This window comes from Cetorhinus maximus, chromosome 1, assembly GCF_964194155.1.
Source record: "Cetorhinus maximus chromosome 1, sCetMax3.hap1.1, whole genome shotgun sequence".
NCBI lineage: Eukaryota > Metazoa > Chordata > Chondrichthyes > Lamniformes > Cetorhinidae > Cetorhinus > Cetorhinus maximus.
The window spans coordinates 129,006,220-129,027,236 of NC_135879.1; the positions used below are offsets into that span (position 1 = coordinate 129,006,220).

At 42.4% G+C, this 21,017-nt stretch overlaps 1 protein-coding gene across 3 annotated transcripts in view; it reads left to right on the top strand.

The window, feature by feature from the left end:
* Positions 1-1,101: 1,101 nt before the first annotated feature.
* The window catches only part of tbc1d1 (TBC1 (tre-2/USP6, BUB2, cdc16) domain family, member 1), a 274,907-nt gene continuing 254,991 nt past the window's right edge, over positions 1,102-21,017 (top strand). The window contains exon 1 of one of the 3 annotated variants that reach the window (XM_078546134.1): positions 1,102-1,718. In XM_078546134.1, the coding sequence (XP_078402260.1) occupies positions 1,302-1,718 (417 nt within the window). In that variant the 5' untranslated portion in view covers positions 1,102-1,301. The remainder of the gene's footprint in view (positions 1,719-21,017) is intronic. The other 2 variants (XM_078546135.1, XM_078546136.1) reach the window with 2 other exon arrangements.

Here is a 21,017-nt window from a genome sequence, read left to right on the forward strand (position 1 = left end):
AAAGAAAGAGCACAAAATACTGCATGAAAGCACGTAGAAAACTGGACACAAAAAGTTTGGAATTGAATTAAATTCAACAGTCATTTTAAGTTTCAACAATGATGCAGAATGGGTGATACCTTAGCTTTCCATTAAAGTCAGTGTGCATCGGGTGATGTGTATAATGAGCGGCCAATACCACATCGCCAAAAGTTCAGAGTACAAAAATTGGTTTAAACCCATGTACAGGCACAGGTATGGAAATTGGACATAACTAAGCCCCTAAATTGGTTCCTCTCACTAATTTAAATAAAATAGTGGAAGCCAGTGTTAATTGTACTGCTTGCTTCATGGAATAAGGCATCAATATTGTACATTGCTGACCCCATTTAAAGGTTCCAAGCTCTGGAATTCTCGCCCTGAACCTTTCGGACTCCATATCTCTCTCCCTTTAAGACTCTTCATAAAACATACCCCCTTGGCCAGAGGTCCTAATGTCAGCTGTGGCTGAATGTCAATCTTTGTCTTATTATGCTCCTGTGAAGCACCCTGACACATTTTACTACTTTAAAGGTGCTAGATAAATGCAAGCCCTGATAGAATATTTCCTGATCTAACATCAGTGTAAAGAAACAGTCAAGCTTTCTCTTTATTTTTTTTAATGTTGATCTTAAGTTTGTGCTCTCTCCTCACCAATCCACTGGCCTGGAGAAAGTTTTTTTTCTACGGATCTTATCAAGATCTTTCATAATTTTGATCGACTCTTTTAATCTCCTCTATTCCAATGGAGTTCCTCCAGTCTCTCCTATTAACTGATCCCTTTCACCCCCAACATTATGTCCTCTTCATGGCCTTGGTATACTTCCTAAAATATAGAATCCAAAGCTAGACACATTTTCTGTCTGTGGTTCAAGCAATGGAGAATTTCACATCCCTTCTCCCTGCCGTGTTCTGACTCTGAATATACCCTAAATGCAGACTTGGCCAACCTACTTTATGACAGATCCCAAGCAGACATCAGCCAGGCATTTGCCTGAATGCAAAGCAAAGAAAATGCAGATGCATTTGCAATTTCTGAAGGCGAGGTTGCGGTGAAACTTCAGCAGCTTTGCACTGCACGGGGGGGTGATTTTTGTACATTTGGAAGGTGAGCTGCATGATGTGGGCGGATGTCAGTCGGAGAATGGGTTGGATCCGGCGCCCTCTGACTCTGCAGCCACAGTCAGGCGGAGCTGGCTGCGAAGGCAAGCGATGCTTGTGTCTGTCCTCTCCGGGATGAGCCCGGGCAGACTGTCAGCGCTGGGGGTTTGAGTGTGACTGAGATGGAGATGGAGAGGCGGGTGGACAGCAGCGCCGCCGATCCGAGCCTCGGGCAGGGGGGCAAGGGCCAGCGCTTCAGCCTGCAGCTGGTGGGCTCGCTGGCGGTTCACCAGCTCACCACCATGCCCATGCTGCCCTGGGTGGTGGCTGAGGTGCGGAGACGGAGCGCCCGGGGCTCGGGGAGCCGGCGGGTCCGCCTGCAGGTGTGGCAGGGCTGGGTACGCTGTGTGGCCGCCACCGGCAGCCACCCCGAGCAGAGCCTCTCCAGCACAGTGTTCCAGCACCGGGCACAACACATCCACAAACTGCTCCACAACAGCAGCGAGCCCAACTACTTCGCCTATCTGACCAAGAACCAAGCTGCACAGCAACCAGAACACAGTCTCTGCTTCGTCTTTAGGGCGTCTGATCACACTCTGGTAAGACTTCCGCTGTCATTTACCCCCCTGTCCCCCCATTGCATGTGTACTTGTAACATAGAAACATACAGAAATGTAATGTAAAGTGCAATAAAATGCACAAGTTTTAATTGAAGCTAACTGAGTGTTGTAAATATTGCTCATAATGGGAAACTTCCTTTAAGCAGACACACTGCAAAACAGCGAGTGTGCAGTATTTTAACGAGTCGTTTGGATTTTCAGATAGTTAAGTGAAGACTATTTCATAATATCCTTCATGGGTTCCCGTTTAATACAGATGCCATTGCTTGCTTCGTGTGTGTATGTCTGAATTTCAGTTACGGTCACCAAAGAGAATAATATTACCAAAGGAAGGAGGACGTTCAGTGTGTGGTTGTTCTTGTTTATTTGGAGGCACTGCTACTGACTGGGACAGTCGCTCTACAAAACTCCACTGAAGCCTCATCCTGCTTTTGTTCGATGCAGTTAAAATTGCTCTGCCGGTGAAACAGTTTCAACTTTCTAATATTGCTACTTTACAATTGGTTTAAGTTAGCTAAATATTTCATCAGTTTAAAAACATTGGTCCAGAGATCTGATAGGATTCACTTAACTGCCTTGCTTATCAAATGCGCGTGACCCTCCAAAGCACTTTAAGATGCTAGGTATGGATTATTTGATTTGTTTGAGGCCTTTGAGCTAATTATTTTCAGAATATGATAGACTGATCAGCACAGCGGTTGGATATGTCACCTTTCATCATTGCACTATTGCATACCTGGAAAATGGGGTCAAGTCCAGGGTCGGAAATTCTGTGGTTTCCCTGTTTGCAGATTGCTGGCCTTGGCACGATAGCAGCAGCACTGCATCACAACCGATGGATTAATTTAAAAATGAGCTTGCTTGCCCCTTGCTGGAAAACCATTATATTAGCTTTCTATTTCTTGCAGACAAATAACTATGGTTATTTTTGCTTCCTCTAGCCTGAAAATTTTATTTAATAGTTGTTTACTATATAATTCAAACACAAGAGAATGACTGCAACAGTTTATATAGAGAAAGGCACCTTGCACTTTATTATGAGGCAAGTAGCATAGCAACTAACCAAGGCAGCAAAGTGCAAATAACTTTCAGGATGGGGTTTTGTTATACGCTCTGTCTTTTTTTTTAATATTACTTGCCCATTTCCTAAGACATTGCTCATCATTAGTCTGGGGCCTGGAGCATGCTTGTGATCACAAGGTAAAGAAGGAAAATACAGTCAATTGACCGATTTTAGTTTATCTATTCAGAAAGACACTAACTTTCCCCTGTTGTGACATAACTTCTTAAATAATGCTAGGGTTTCACGTCCACTGATCAACACTGGATTCTGTTTCATGCATTGATCACTCTTGCATGAAACAAAACTTCCTGAAAGTGCTCCTAATTTTGCCTTCTGCTGTTTAGAACTCGTGACCCCTTGTCCCAGTTTTACAATTTGGTTTGGTGTAATCTTCTGGACCAGACTTATCCATTTAGTTTACAATCCTGTACATACCGAGAAGGTTGGGATGTACACGATTGTAAACTAAATGGAAAAGTCTGCCCCTTTTTGCCACGTTGCCCCTTTTTAAACTTGAAAAGCCCATGTTCCTCTTGTCATTCTTCATACCTCAATCCAGTGCCACTAAGGATCGATCTGTGTCTCTTCTCTGAGATGCCTCAAGTGCTTGGTGACCAGAACTAGATACTTCATAAGGTGTGGGCTGACAAGAGCATTGTACAGCCTGCACATGATTTTCTCTGACTTATATGCTATTGTTTTGAATATATAATTCAACAGTCTAATTTTTTTTGATTAAAAAGTTAAAAGCAAAATAATGCGGATGCTGGAAATCTGAAACAATTTTTTTTTTGTTTAGTTGTTATTAGTGTGACTCATCCCTTTAAGATCACTGTGCAGGTATTCCCTATGGAGATGTAGTCTAAACTGGTGCAAAACCTGAGGCCAATGGGTTGAGAATGTTTTGGTAGATTTTGCAGCTATTTTTAAATCCAGCCTTGGAGATAGGCAGATTATCAGTGCAGAATGAAAGAAAACAGCAGGAAATGACTTTGTTTCTATTTTTATACCTTTGACACTCAAAGTGTGATGTGTTAAGTGAGATATTTGAACTGTGATGTCTGAACTGTGACAGATGTGAGATAGACACAACACATATATAGACGAGGAGATCTCCTGTGGCATTACTCAAGACAAGTTGCAAAATACACTGTCCTATAATGAGAGGAGTTTTATATCATGTAGGTCATGATGTTAAGGTCACTGATTCATTATGCCTTAAAACCCATCCAGTTTTTATTCTAAGATTTTTAGTTGTATTTTGAGGATTGAACACCATGATTCTGAAAACCATAAATTAGTGGCATTTGTGTGCCTTTTTAAAAATAAATTTCATTACCTATTTTATTTAATTTTTAATCCCTTGCTATTTTCAAAGTTGAGGTTATACAGTTGCACAAGATGTACCAGTTTAAGGTAGATATCTTGTAATCAAAAGTAGTGAAGAAAATGACTGGACAAAGCAGTAATGGGAGATGGTCCTAGGGCTTGGCAAAACTATAATAGTACTGGAGCTTCGCAGCACTGTGGTGGCGTTACTGGGGATTGGCACATCCTTAAGTCTGGCATCATCATGGTGGTAGGAGCCTGGGCTAGGGCAGAATAATGGAAGGGGAACCTGAAAATTAGTGGTAATGGGGAAGGTGAACTCTGGACTTTAGTGAATTCTAGCTATTGTGAACTGGAATGGGAGAGGGAATTAATTGGTCCGGAGGAGCACTGGAGGAGCCTGGGGATGGAGTTAGGGGTGCTAGCAGCATAGAAACATAGAAACTGGGAGCAGGAGTAGGCCATTCGGCTCTTCGAGCCTGCTCCACCATTCAGTATGATCATGGCTGATCCTCTATCTCAATGCCACATTCCCACTTTCCTTCCATACCATTTGATGCCCCTAATATCCAAAAATGTATTACTTTCTTTCTTGAATATACTCAGTGAAGCCTCCACAGCCTTCTGTGGTAGAGAATTCCACAGGTTGACCACCCTCTGAGTGAAGAAAGTTTTCCTCATCTCAGTTTTAAATTGCCTGCCCCATATCCTGAGACTGTGGCCCCTGGTTCTAGACTCCCCAACCATGGGAAACATCTTCCCTGCATCCAGTCTGTCTAGCCCTGTTAGAATTTTGTATGTTTCAATCAGATTCCCTCTCACTCTTCTAAACTCTAGTGAATACAGGCCCAATCGAACCAATCTCTCCTCATACGACAGCCCTGCCATCCCTGATATCAGCCTAGTGAACCTTCGCTGTACTCCATCTATGGCAAGTATATCCTTTCTTAGGTAGGGAGACCAAAACTGCACACATTACTCCAGGTGTGGTCTCACCAAGGCCCTGTATACCGCATTATTTTGCGGTAAGACATCCCTACTTCTGAACTCAAATCCTCTTGCAATGAAGGCCAACATGCCATTTCCCTACCTAATTGCTTGTTGGACCTGCCTATTTACTTTCATTGACCTGTGTACAAGGACACCCAGATCCCTTTGTACATCTACATTCCCCAATATATCACCAGTTAAATAATACCCTGCCTTTGTTTTTCATACTGAAGTGTATAACGTCACATTTATCCATGTTATACTGCATCTTCCATGTGTTTGCCCACACACACAACTTGTCTAAATCACCCTGAAGCCACCTTGCATCCTCCTCACAACTCACAATCCCGCCCAGTTTTGTGTCATCAGCAAACTTGGAAATATTGCATTTGGTTCCCTCATCCAAGTCATTTATATATATTGTGAATAGCTGGGGCCCAAGCACTGATCCCTGCAGTACACCACTAGTCACTGCCTGCCACCTGGAAAAAGACCCATTTATTCCCATTCTCTGTTTCTGGTCTGTCAACCAATTCTCAATCCATGCCAGTATATTACCTCCAATCCCATGTGCTTTAATTTTGCCCACTAGCCTCTTGCATGGGGCCTTGCCAAAAGCCTTCTTGACATCCAAATACACCACATCTCCCTTATCTATTCTACTACTTACATCCTTAAAAAACTCCAGTATATTAGTTAAGCATAATTTCCCTTTCATAAACTCATGCTGACTTTGTCTAATCCCTTTAATGCTTTCCAAGTGTTCTGTTACCACGTCTTTTATAATAGACTCTAGCATTTTCCCCACTACTGATCTTAGGCTAACTAGTCTGTAATTCTCCGTTTTTTCTCTCCCTCTTTTTTTAAATAGTGGGGTTACATTTGCCACCCTCCAATTTGTAGGAGCTGCTCCAGGGTCTATAGAATTTTGGAAGATGACCACCAATGCATCCAATATTTCCTGTGCCACTTCCTATAGTACTCTGGGATGTAGATTATCAGGCCCTGGGGATTGTTCAGCCTTTAACCCCATTAATTTCTCACACCATTTTTTTTACTAATACTGATTTCTTCAATTCCTCCCTCTCACTGGACTCTTGGTTCCCTAACATTTCTGGGAAATTATTTGTGTCCTCTTTTGGAAGGCAGAATCAAAACATGTATTCAATTCTTCTGCAGTTTCTTTGTTCCCCATTATAATTTTCCCCGTTTCTGACTGTAAGGGACCTACATTTGTCTTCGCTAATCTTTTTCTCTTCACATATTTATAAAAGCTTTTACAGTCAGTATTTATGTTCCTTGAAAGTTTACTCTCATACTCCATTTTCCCCTTCTTGATCAATCTTTTTGTCCACTTTTGCTGAATCCTAAACTGCTCCCAATCCTCAGGCTTGCTGCTTTTTCTGGCAAATTTTATGTCTCCTCTTTGGATCTAATAATATCCCTAATTTCTTTTGTAAGCCATGGTTGAGCCACCTTTCCTGTTGTAATTTTGCACCTGACAGGAATGAATAATTGTTGTAATTCATGCATACGTTCCTTAAATATTAGTCATTTTCTATCCACTGTCAACCTCTTTAGTAAGGTTCCCCAATCCATCATTGCCAACCTGCACCTCATACCTTTGTAGCTCCTTTTATTTAGATTCAGGACCCTAGTTTAGGATTCAACTTCTTCATTCTCCATCCTCATGAACAATTCCATCATTTTATAGTCACTCTTCCCCAAGGGACCCCACACAAGATTGTGAATTTATCCTTCCTCATTGCGCAATACCCAGTCTAGGATAGCCTGTTCTCTAGTTGGCTCCTCAACACGTTGGTCTAAAAAAAATCACGTACACACTCCAGGAAATCCTCCTCCACAATATTATTGCTAGTTTGGTATATCCAATCTGTACGTAGATTAAGGTCACCCATGATTACACTCTTATTGCATTTGTCTCTAATTTCCTGCTTAATGCCTTCTCCTACATCTCCATTAATGTTTGGGGGCCTATAGACAACTCCTGCCAATGTTTTCTGCCCCTTGGTGTTTCTTATCTCCACCCAAATAGATTCCACATCATGATTTTCTGAGCCAATATCCTTCCTCGCTATTGCATTGATTTCCTCCTTTACTAACAATGCTACCGCACCTACTTTCCCTATTTGTCTGTCCTTCCTAAATATTGAATACACCTGGATGCTCAGTTCCAATCCTTGGTCACCCTGCAGCCATGTCTCTGTAATTGCAACTCTATCATAACCGTTTATATCTATTTGCGCTGTTAATTTATCTACCTTATTGCAAATGCTCCACGCATTAAGATACAATGCCTTTAGACTTGTCTTTTTAATCGTGTTAGTCATCTTAGTTTTATTTTGCACTATGACCCCATTTGTTTTTCACCCTTCTCTTTTCTGTCTTCCACTTTTGCTTCTTACTTTTTTGTCTTTTGTTTCTATCCTTGTTACCCCCTCCTCTGTCTCCCTGCTCAGGCTCCCATCCCCCTACCATTCTAGTTTATAGTATTGTGAGGGAGCGTCACAGATCTGGTAACATTGGGAAGGTGGATAGGGTCCGAGGTCTGAAAGTGTTGGCTTGTAAGTTTCTAAGAAATTTCTGAAAGCATTGAATTCAGTGTTTTCTGGTTGGTCCCTGGATGTATGTTTTTCTCTGTCGCACTCGTGTTACTGATTGGAATATTTTCTAGCTCTCAACTGAAGACATGTGAAGTTAGCCAAAGCTTTTCTGTTTGCCTGAGAACGTTTCAGAATTTAATTTATTTTTATTTAAGAGTTTAAATTAGTTGGGAAAGTACTGTGGGGTGGAAATTGCACCCAATTTACAGGCATTAAACAGGCGTAACAAAGTCTAGTTTCAGGGAACAACCTCCTAGGCCACAAGAGAGCTGAAAAATGTCTGAGTGAAATTGGGTCAGATCATTTTTCCTGGCAACCCCCTAAAGTAGGCGCTGCTTGGAAGCGTGCCTGTGCGCGCCCGTCCTTCAACTTCCCCCCCACCGTCAGGGGGAAAAATTCAGCCCATTAACTCTGTTTCTCTCTTCACAGATACTGTCAGACCTGCTGAGTTTTTTCCAGCATTTTGTGTTTTTATTTCAGATTTCCAGCATCTGCAGTCTTTTTCTTTTATTTTATTAAAGTAGGCATTAAGTTTGTTACATATACAAATAAGGTCCCTTCATATAAATTAATCTGCGACGAGTGGATCTGCTCAGCTCAGGATTCTGTATTCATCCTTCCAGCTCATAATATTTTACTCCTGCTTGTGTCTGTCTCCTTTCCATTCTCCCTGTTTCTTAGCTTGATATACTTTCTGAAATATATAGAGCATTTATCATTTGAATACAAGCAAAAGCAGCAGCGGTTGTGTAATCAGCAGTGTTACATTTAAAATGGATCACTGTTTTAACTTTGGTTTTCTCTCAATTACTTGCATTCACTTTTTAAAAAACACAGTTAAGTGCACTTGACCCGAATAAAGTTTTGAAAGGTGACCTCTAGCTTTTCCTCAAATAATTCTGAAAAATAACAGAAATGATGTTGTTAGCTACTGAGCATAAACTTGTGCTAACTAAGTGCCACTGATGCTTCCTGAGTACCTGTGCAGGCTGTAGGTGTTAATAATGTTACCACTTTGACAGTATTATTGGGGCAAGGGTTTTCCTGATCTCCTGTTGTAACTTTGGTGGAAAATAAGTGGAAACCCCAGAGAAATAATACCATCAGAAACAATGGCCAGACATAAGGAGAACCCTTGAGGAAGTTTATGATGAATTAGTACAAGCCTAGGATTTTGAGAGTAGAAACATAAAAAAGGACAACTCCAGAGCTAAACTTCTTCATGCAAAGAATTAAATATTTAATTTTTGATGGTTTTATTTTATTTTGGCTATTAAAGAATTCTATTAATGACAAAAATAACAGCCAGATAGTGAAAAAAAACTGAAAGATTTCAGTACAATTAATTTTATTTGTATTTTCTGTGATTAGTCTTTCACATTGTCTTGTTTTGTCAGCCCCAGTTACTTATGATTATCAGTTTTTAGCCACTCCCTTTCTTTAACTTCTTGTTTTCCATCTTTGCAATTTTGATTTGCTGATGTTCTACTTCAATCCAGACCACAAAGTATGATGATGAAAGTGGGACATCAGGAAATGCTCACTACATGAGATTGGAAATACGTCACAGATAATATATATAAATAGGCTTAATGGGGACTGATGGGACAAGGGAAAATATGAACTTGATTGCGGAGCAAGAGATTTCTCTTTCAGGTTTATGATTCCATTACCTTAGTTTCTATAATTACAACAAGTGAAACAAAACAGAACTACTCAAACACTCAGCAGTTCAGACAACATCTGTTGAGAGAACACAAGTTAGGCAACATTTTACACGTTGAACACTGCTTTCAACCTAAAAGCTACTTTCTGTTTTTGTCAGATATCCAGCATTTGTAGATTTTCTGCTTCTTGCTCATGATGACCAGTGAATTTTGCTGTACATTCACACAGTGTCATCATCATAACTTGTCTCTCCAAAACCACATCCAAGGCTCACTGTTGTCATTTATTTCATGTAGCTCCCTGGGAGCATGAGATGTTGACAGAGGGCACTGTATTAGACAGAGGGATGTTGACAGAGGGCACTGTATTAGACAGAGGGATGTTGACAGAGGGCACTGTATTAGACAGAGGGATGTTGACAGAGGGCACTGTATTAGACAGAGGGATGTTGACAGAGGGCACTATTAGACAGAGGGATTTTGACAGAGGGCACTGTATTAGATAGGGATGTTGACAGAGGGCACTGTATTAGACAGAGGGATATTGACAGAGGGCACTATATTAGATAGAGGGATGATGACAGAGGGCACTGTATTAGACAGGGATATTGACAGAGGGCACTGCATTAGACAGAGGGATGTTGACAGAGGGCACTGTATTAGGCAGAGGGATGTTGACAGAGGGCACTGTATTAGACAGAGGGATGTTGACAGAGGGCACTGTATTAGGCAGAGGGATGTTGACAGAGGGCACTGTATTAGACAGAGGGATGTTGACAGAGGGCACTGTATTAGACAGAGGGATGTTGACAGAGGACACTCTATTAGACAGTGTTCAAAGTGTTTGCCCTACTCTCTATATTCACATCTGAAGTTGATTCTTAGGGTGAAATTTTACGGTCCCCCATTGGCATGTTTGAAGGCGGGGGTAGTCTTAAAATGTAGCGTCTGACCGGCCTGTGAACCAGATGGATTTTTATGAAAGTTGATGATAGTTTCATGGTCACCGTAATCAATTCCAGATTTATTAGTTAATGGAATTTAAATTCCATCACCTGCCGTGGTGGGATTTGAACCCATGTTAGCCTGGATTTCGCCACCATGTCCATTATCAGGGGAAGGAGGGGAGCCTGGAGCAGGTAAGACACAAGGTATCTTGTGGGGCCAGGAGGAGCAGCATTGTCTCTCATGGCTCACAAGAAACCTTAACGTCATTTTTGTTACATTAACCTGGGCCTCCTGTGGCTTGGATCCTTGTTGATTGTGTGGGCGCCAATCAGGCTTATGTGTCCCATTGATGACTGTGCTGTTTAAATTAGGCTCACAGTCCTCTAGTGTGGATGACCTTTCCATGCCTGAATTCAAGCAAGTCGAAATGCTGGTGTCTGGGGAGATGTGTGGAATGGTGTGACACCATGGAGGGAATGCAACACAAACCTGCTGCCATTGATGCAGCTAGTGCGTGGGTGATATTGGTGGGGGCAGCAGGGAGGGTGTTTAAAACCTTCCAATAATGTCTGACCACTGGGGATGTGCTTTTGGTGAGTCTTCTGCACCGGGGAGACAGATTCTCCACAGTGCTCATACGTGAAGGGAGTATTACAGGTAAGTTTATCCAATTCAACAGTAATGCATTCTTTGTCATCCCTTCTGAAGCTGAATCTCGATTGTTACTTTGTTTTAATGTGCTGAACTGGAGCCTCAATTGTTATTTGCAATGACCTCTGCAGTGATCTCGGGAGCAATGCCATTCTTTCTTTCTGAAGTTTTCTGCATTGACAGAGGTAATAAATCTAGATCTGAATTGTACCCTCAGGTTCTCTGTGCACTTTGGAAGGGATTGTAGCACAGGATAGAGTGTCTATTGCAGCTTACTTCTCAATTTCCTCTCCATTATAATCATTGTTGGAATATTTTCAGATGGCATTGTGTCTGTTGAAGTTGCCTAAGATAAAACATGACTTTCCATGCAGGGACAAGTCAAGGGTTTGCTTAGGCATTTGCAAATACCAATACTATTACTTGGTTAAGTTTAACCATGATAAATTCCATTGTAGCATGATGTTTCATAGCAGTGTTTTTGATCAGTCTTTTGTCACGCGCAAGTATTGTGCTGCCATAGATGTTGCTTTTGATGTTTGCAGCAAAGTGCATGCCAGGGATATTTATGCTGTTGTCTCTCCATGTCTTGTGCAAGCACATGGTATCTGCTTTCACATCAGATAGAATGTCAGCCTTCTCTGCAGGGAATTGCTCCTGATTGATGCTGACAGTTTTGATGGGCTTTCTTTGCCTGAGACCCTGAAGAGGGCTATTTTTATGCCAACATTGACATATATGCCTTCTATTGTGGTATTGTTGTATGTTGTCATATTTGGCCTGTCCTATGATTAATTACTGTAGGAGGTCAACAGGTGTCATGATGGGAACATATTTGTTTCAGCTCCTGTCGCACTTCATTTGACAGGAAAGCGAGGTATAATTGTAAATAAAGGAGAATGAAACATATGGTCTTTGTGCATGATAGCAAGGGTCTTGGGTCAGCATTTTCTGCCTCTGCACCTACTAGCCCATGATTTTTACCTGCAGTTCAAACCAGTGAACAAAACAAATCAGATTTCTGAGAGCAATGGGTCAGGAGGTGTTGAACCAGGATAGTCAGCGACTTGTCTGCATTTTACAAAACTAATAAAAGCTGAACACTGGTTCCCTGTGTAAATCACATTCCAAAATATTAATTAAATTAATCTTGGACAACAAAATATGATACAAGCAGTTAGAGATACTAAGCTTAAATGTCATAATCAATTCCCTCTGACACTATAGACTGTCACAGACACAGCTTGAACACCTTATTGTGATATATAATTGAGAAATATTATTATTGTTTGTGATGCACATTTATTTTAAAACTGTTCTTGGGGTGTGGGCGTCACTGGCTAGGCCAGCTTTATTGCCCATCCCTAATTGCCCTTGAGAAGGTGGTGGTAAGCCACCTTCTTGAACCGCTGCAGTCCACGTGGTGTAGGTACACCCAAAGTGCTGTTAGGGGGGGAGTTCCAGGATTTTTCACCCAGCGACAATGAAGGAACGGCAACATAGTTCTAAGTGCTGTGCAACACGGAAGGGAACTTGCAAAAGGTGGTGCTCCTATGTGTCTTTCTATTGCTCTTGTCCTTCTAGGATATAAAGATCATGGGTTTGGAAGATGCTGTCAGAGAAACCTTGGCAAGTTGCTGCAGTGCATCTTTTATACACTACACACTCTACCCACTGTGCTCCAGATCGTGGAGGTAATGAATATTTAAGGTGGTGGATGTGGTGCCTTGTCTTGGATGATGTCAAGCTTCTTGAGTGTTGTTGGAGCTGCACTCATCCAGGGAAATGGAGAGTATTCCACGACACTCCTTACTTGTGCCTTATGGATGGTGAACAGGGGAGTTTGGGGAGTCAGGAGGTGAGTAACTCACCACAGAATTCCCAGCCTCTGTCAAGCTCATGTAGCCACATATTTAAATGGTTGGTCTAGTTCAGTTTCTGGTCAGTGCTAATCCCGAGGATGTTGATAAGTAGGGGATGCAGCCATGGTAAATCCATTGAATATCAAGGGGAGAAGGTTAGATGCTCTCTTGTTGGAGATGGTCATTGCCTGACACTTGTATGACATGAAAATTACTTACAGCTTATCAGCCCATGCTTGAATGTTGTCCAGGTTTTTCCACAAACAAGCATGGACTTTCCTAAATGTTACTGACCATTGTGTAATCATCGGAGAATATCTTATGTTCTTCTGACCTTATGTTGGAGGGATTGTCACTGATGAAGCAGCTGAAGATGGTTGGGCCTAGGACAGTACCCTGAGGAGCCCCTGCAGTGATGTCCTGGGGTTGAGTTGATTGACCTGCAACAATCTTCATATGCATCATCAATGACCTCCCTCCATCATATGGTAAGAAGCCAGGGTGTTTGCTGATGACTGCACAATGTTCAGCACCATTTGTGATTCCTCAGATACTGAAGCAGTCTGTGTCCAAATGCAGCAAGACCTGGACAATATCTAGGCTTGGGCTGAAAAGTGGCAAGTAACATTCACGCCACTAAAGTGCTAGGCAATGATCATCTTCAAAAAGAGAGAATCTAACTTTTGCTGTTTGACATTCAATAGCATTGCCACCACTGAATCCCCCACTATCAAAATCCAAGGGGGTACCATTGACCAGAAACGGAATTGGACTAGCAACATAAATACTGTGGCTACAAGAGCAGGTCAGAGGCTGGGAATTCTGTGGAGATTAACTCACCTCCTGACTCTCCAAAGCCTGTTCACCATCTACAAGGAACAAGTCAGAAGTGTGATGGAATACTCCCCACTTGCCTGGACGAGTGCAACTCTAACAACACTCAAGAAGCTCAACACCATCCAGGACAAAGCAGCCTGCTTGATTGGCACCCATGCACCACTTTAAGCATTACTCTCTCCAATACTGATGCACAGTCGCAGCAATGTGTACCATCTACAAGATGTACTGCAGGAACTCACCAAGGCTCCTTAGGCCGCGCCTTCCAAATCTGCAAACTCTACCACCTAGAAGGACAAGGACAGCAGATGCATGGGTCACCACCACCTGCAAATTCTCCTCCACATCACACACCATCCTGACTTGGAACAATATCGCCGTTCCTTCACTGCCACTGGGTCAAAATCCTGGAACTCCCTTCCTAACAGCACTGTGGCTGTACCTACACCACATGGACAGCAGTGGCTCAAGAAGGCAGCTCACCACCAACTTGTCAAGGGTAATTAGGAATGGGCAATAAATGCTGGCCTTGCCAGCAACGCCCACATCCCATGAATGAATAAAAAAACACAACCGTCTTCCTTTGTGCTAGGTAGGGCTCTGACCAGTGGAGAATTTCTTTCCTGGTTCCCATTAACTCCCAATTTTACTAAGCCTCCTTGATGCCACATTTGATCAAATGTTTCCTTAATGTCAAGTGTAGACACTCTCACCTCAGCTTTGGATTTCAGCTCTTTTGTTCATGTTTGGGCCAAGGCTGTAAAGAGGTCAGGAGCCAAGTGACCCTGGTGTAACCAAAACTGAGTGTCAGTGTTCAAGTCCTTGCAAAGTAAAAGTCGCTTGATAGCACTGTCGGTGACACCTTCCATCCCTTTGCTGATGCTTGAGCATAGATTGATGAAGTGCTAATCGGCAGCATTAGATTTGTCCAGCTTATTGTGGACTACCTGAGTTAGTTTCCATATTGTTGCATAGATACCAGGGTTGTAGTTGTACTGGAACAGTATGGCCAAGGGGCAGCTGGTTTTGGAGCATTAGTTTTCACTACTGCAGCCAGGATGTTTTCAGGGCCCTTAGCTTTTGCAGTATCCAGTGCCTTCAGTCGTTTTCTGGTATCACATTGAGTGAGTCAGTTTGGCTGAAGACTGACATCTATTATGGTAAGGACCTTAGGAGGAGGCACGGAATGATCATGCACCACGTGTTTCTGGCTGAAGATTGTCATACCCAACAAAGGCATGCTTTACTCAACATGGAATCTTTTGGAACTGACTTTTGTTTTAAAACGGACAAAATGTGCTGCAAAAGATGGCCACTGAAGGTCATCTGGCCTGATCTTTGAATTCAAAAACTGCCACCCTGTCTCACGAGGACTAAAAGATATATTCCAGTCTAAGAGGTGTCAACCACCCATATCTTAAGACCACCCTAGAGACATTCCTGAATTGAATGGGTCTTTCTGAAACAAAGACGGTGATTGTCTCAACCCCACTCAGGATGAATGTCTTCAAAATAATAAACCAGGTTGTGGCTAGCCAACCTAAGACCAACACCATATTTGGAAAAAGGAACTATGAAAAGCCACATGGTAGGTTGTTGGTTTCCCTTTTAGTCTTTAAGTGGTATCTGCAGAAAGACACGGCAACAACAGAAAGGGCAGAAACATTTATGCCTTAAGAACCAGAGACTGTAGCATCACAAGGTCTCCAAACCTGTTGCTTTTTGGGCCCTTCAATACAGCAAACTGACTTGCTGCTAATGAGACTACAAGAAATTAACTTCATAACCTGTAGCAAGTCCATCTCTTCAAGAGAATCCTGAAAACCACTTTGGCACATGACTTCAGCTGTTGAACTTATCAAAACTGCACTTTAGGAGTGAAGACATTTTTTTTCCATCAAGTCTGCAACACCTGGTTTCTAGAACAGGGCAATATTGTGAATTGTGAACTATTCTTTTTGTGAGGAATTGTAAGGAATTGTAAAAGTGCATTATTCTCTATTGCTGTACTTTTCTTGAGTGTGTTTATCTTTAACTTCCTTAGTTAACCACGGTTGGTTTTGCATTCAAACTGAATGTGAAATTCAATCATGTTATGAACACTGCTGCCTTGAGTCTCCTTATCTGTTTACATTCTATATAAATGGCTTGGATGAAGGGACCGAATGTATGGTAAATTTGCTGATGACACAAAATAGGTAGGAAAGTGAATTATGAGGAGGACATAAAGGGTCTACAAAAGAATTTAGCTAGGTTAAGTGAGGAGGCAAAAAATTGCTAAATGTAACCTTGTCCATATTGGCAGGAACAATAGAAAAGTAGCATATTATTTAAATTAAGAGAGATTGCTCAACTCTGCATTACAGAGGGAGCTGGATGTCTGGCACAAGAAGCACAAGAAAGTAGAATACAGGTATAGCAAATAGAATGTTGGTGATTATTGCAAGAGGATTTGAGTGTAAGAGTAGGGAAGTTTTGCTACAGTTGTGAGACCACATCTGGAGTACTGTGTATAATTTTGGTCTCCTTTCTTAAGAAAGAATATAACTACATTAGAAAGAGTCAGAGAAGGTTCACTTGACTGATTCCTGGGATGAAGGGACTATCTTATGAGGAAAGGTTGAACAGGCTGGGCCTGTATCCATTGGAGATTAGAAGAATGCGTGGTGATCTTACTAAAACGTATAAGACCCTGAAGGGATTTGACAGGGTGGAGGCGGAAAGGATGTTTCCCCTTGTGGGAGAGACTAGAACTAGGGGACACAGTTTAAAAATAAGAGGTCTCCCTTACAATGGAGATGAGGAGAGGGTTGTTAGTATGTGGAATTCCCAGAGAGCAGCGGAGGCAAGGTTTTGAATATTTCAAAGGCTGAGTTAGGTAGATTATTGACTAACAAAGGAGTCAAAAATTATAGGGGAGGGACAGGAAAATAAAGTTGAGGCCACAATCAGTTATGATTTTATCAAATGGTGGAGCAGGCTCGAGGGGCTGAATGGACTACTCCTGTTCTTAATTTGTATGTTCATATATTTGTAAACCAGCACGGTAAGCAGGATTTGTGAACGGAGGTAACAAAGAGGGTCAATGTCAGTATCGTGTTTGATGTAGTGTGCATGGATCTTAGTAAGGCTTTTGACAAGGTACCACACAGCAGATTGGTCAGAAAAGTAAAAACCCAAGGGACCCAAGAGCAAGTGGCAAGTTGGATCCAAATGTTACTCAGTGGCAGGAAGCAAAAGGTAATGATTAACAAGGGATTTTGTGTCTGGAAAGCAGTATCCAGTGGGGTTCCGCTAGGCTCAGTACTTGTTTGTGGTATATCAATGGTTGACTTTTAAATGTGGGGGGCATAATTAAAAAGTTTGCAAATGATACTAAAATTGACCATCTGGTTGATAGTGAGGAGGAAAGCTGTTGACTGCAGGAAGATATCAATGGACTGGTCAAATGGTAAATGGGGTTCAATCCAGAGAACTGTGAGTTAATACATTTGGGGAGGGCAACAAGGAAAGGAATGCACAATAAATTGTAGGATTCTGAAAAGTGTAGAGGAACAGAGGGACCTTGAAGTACCTGTCAACAGATCCCTGAAGGCAGCAGATTAGGTGGGTAAGATGGCTAAGAAGGCATTGGGGCTCGGTCATCAGCCGAGTTGCGAATATAATTTGTGGGGTGAGAATTCCCCACAGCTTAGTGGAGTGAGCAGTCCCAGAGGTTGGTGGGGTCTGTAACTCACTGCCTGAAAGGGTGGGAGAGGCAGAAATCCTGTTCACATTCAAGACATATCCGGATATCTACTTTTTAAAATTCATTAATGGGATGTGGATGTCTCTGGCATTTATTGCCCACCCCTAGTTGCCCTTGAGAAGGTGGTGGTGAGCCGTCTTCTTGAGCTACTGCAGTCCATGTGGTGTAGGTTAGGGAGGAAGTTCCAGGATTTTGACCCAGCGACAGTGAAGGAACACCAATATATTTCCAAGTCAGGATGGTGAGTGGCTTGGAGGGGAAATTGCAGGTGGGGGTGTTCCCATCTATCTGCTGCCGTTTTCCTTCTAGATGGTACTGGTTGTGGGTTTGGAATGTGCTGTCTGAGAAGCCTTTGTGAGTTTCTACAGTGCATCTTGTAGATGATACACACAGCTGCCACTGTTCGTTGGTGATGGAGGGAGTGAATGTTTGTGGAAGGGCTGCCGATCAAGCGGGCTGCTTTGTCCTGAATGGTATCAAGCTTCTTGAGTGCTGTTGGAGCTACACTCATCTACTTTTAAGTGCTGTTACCTACATGGCAATGGACTATATGCTGGAGAGCAGGATTAGGTTGGAGAGCTCTTTCTTGACCAGCATGGCCACAATGGGCTGAAGGGCCTCCTTCGGTAATGTAAATTTTCTATGTTTCTAGGTTGTTGATGTTGGGCATTTCAACAAGAGCAATACAGTTGAATGTCAAGGAGAGGTGTTTAGACTTTTCTCATTGGAGATTTGTTTTTCTGTTGAAGAATACTTCAGCCATGTGTTTTTCACTCACTCACTACCAACATTAAAGGTGGGGATAGTCACAGAGTTTCCTCTTCTGTTAGTTGATTAGTTGTGCTTCAGCGTTTGATTTGATCCATTGGTTGTAGATCGCTCGGCTGTTTAGACACAGAGTTCATTGTTTATAATGCTTGTATTTCCAATTTTGAAATGTGTGTGTCACACAGCCTGCATTTCTCTCCTCCCACCCTACCACATATCACACTGTATTGTACTGACAGCTCATGTTGAGAAATGCCTGGTGCTGCTCCTGGTATGCTCTTCTACACTGCTGTCATTGAACCGGGGTTGATCCCCTGGCTTGATGGTAAAGATAGAGTGAAGAATATGCAAGGCCATGAGGATACAGATATGATTGAATATGATTCTGCTGCTGCTGATGGTCCACAGCACCTGATGGATGCTCAGTTTTGAGTTACTAGACCTGTTCTGAATCTATCCCATTTAGCATGGTGGTAGTACCACACAACACTGGGGTTGACAACTTTCTCATATCTGAATCTGATGCATAGATCTATGCCGAGTGGTCCATCCAGTTTAATTTTTCTTACACCTTTTTATAGCTGATGGCTGATGGCTACTAGGCTGTTTCAGAGGGCAGCCAGAGATAGGTCAAAGACATAAATTTCTTTCCTAAAGGACATTAGTGAACCTGATGGGTTTTTTAATCACAATCTGGCAGTATCATGGTCACTATTATTGATACTAGCTTTTTTATTCCAGATACATTTAATCAACCGAATTGAAATTATCCAGCAGCTCTGACAGGATTTGAGTTTTAGTTCCAAGGTCCCGATTCTGATACTGAACTGAATTCCATGTCATGAACTTAGTAATGGCTGTGGGCAGGGCCCTGGAGGAGGCTTTCGAGGGAGCAGCTAATTAAGAGGCTGCCTCCAGGAGCAATATCCAATTAAGGATGGTGGATGGGCTCCACATCTGTATGGGACAATGGGAGCGCCCAAGGCTCTGTGTGGCCAGCAGTCCTGCCAGGAGAGGTGTGTGCTGCTGCTGTAGGTGGGGCTGCTGCTGTAGGTGGAGCAACCACAAGGGCATGTCATGATGAAGGCATGTAAATGTTACGAATTATGGCCATGGTTGCCAGGTCATCACAGCATTGGTGAAAGCACTCCACTGGACAGCCAGCGGCTGTAGCTGTGGCCCTCATAGTCCAGTGGATCCATGCTGGGCTGCTTTGCAGGATGCGCTTCTGGCCAACCCCTGGCCTTGCATGGGGAGGCTGCCGCCATGCCATCTATAGTCTCCAGCCACATCGGAGTCTCATCCCCATTTCAAAAACCCAGATGGCATGTGAAGAGTGCCCCCAATTGACACTTTAATTGACCTAGTTGGCTACCCAGCACTGGCGGGTGGGTAGCTGTCACTCCCCCAGAAGCTAGCTCCCTAGAAATATGCCAGAGATAGGAACATACCGGCAGATCAACACGCTGGCCGGTAACAAGAAATTGCCATCATGCCTGCCTCCAAACCAGCCTCCATCTCAGGGTGAAATTTCCGTCCCATGTCTCTAGATCATTATTAATCCAGTAACATAATCACCATTCTCCTTATGTAAAACAATATCTTAAAGGGGGAGTAACTTCAGGTAATCTGTTGTTACAATAATAATATAAGTGACTTTTAGCCTTTTGATGTTATCATCAATCATAATACTACACTCGTGCTTGCTTCTGTAAGTTGTAAGATAATAGTTTATCATTTTAGCTCATTGCAGTTAATATTTGTTTAATATAGCATTTGTATTACATATGTATAGCCATGTTAAATAACGGGATGGTACTGAAAATGGAATCCATAATTCTCTATGACTAAGATTTACATCTACTTACGCTCTAATATATATTGTTTTACTGAGGAAATCCTGGGATAAACTCAAGTTGGTTAGAAATAATTGAATTCTGTGCTAACAAACCAAACCCCTAATGCCCCTGGTTGTTCCGTCAATCAAATAAATGAAATCTAGTGCCTGAGTTCTCTGGGTGTTCAGATTCACTTGGCTGTGTTAGCTGTGACATATGGAAATCATATGACTCATGGTGTATTGATCACTAGCCTAGAGCTGAATAGAAGAGCATTGCTAGAACTCCAAGAGGTAGTTTGGATTGTTGAAGCATTGAATTTAATGAAACTGACAACTTGAGCTGATTGACTAGAGCAATTAAGCTTTACCAACAATAATAACAAACCATATTTTATATAGCATCACTAATGTAGGCAAATGATCGAAGGTTCTTCAGGGAGGTGAATAAATAGGTACCTAGCAAGAGAGGAGGAGGAGGGGGAAGTGACTGAGCATAGTTAAAAGGGTAGATTTTGGGGCAGCTTTTGAAGAAGGGAAGAGATAAAGAAACTAATTAAGGGAATGCAATTCCAGAATGATGGGCCAAGGGCAACGAAGGATGGACAATAAATGCTGGCCCAGCCAGTGAAGCCCACATTTTGTGATTGAATACAAAAAGGTGTCATTAAGGAGGAGGAGAGGGATGAAGAATGCAAAGATTTACTTGAGTGGAGAACTGGTACTTGGGGCTGGAGGAGGTTATTGAGGTTCTGAGTGCAGGGCCACCGAGGGTTTTGAATTCAGGACATTAGAGGACTTAGATGAAGACAGTAATAAGGAAATGGAGATAGGATCATGGTTTAGGTTTTGAATGAATTAGGATTTACGTAGTGTGGAGCACAGCAGGCCCATGAGGTGAATGCTAGAAAAGTGGATCTTGGAGGTGACATTAGCATGCATGAGGGAGATTCA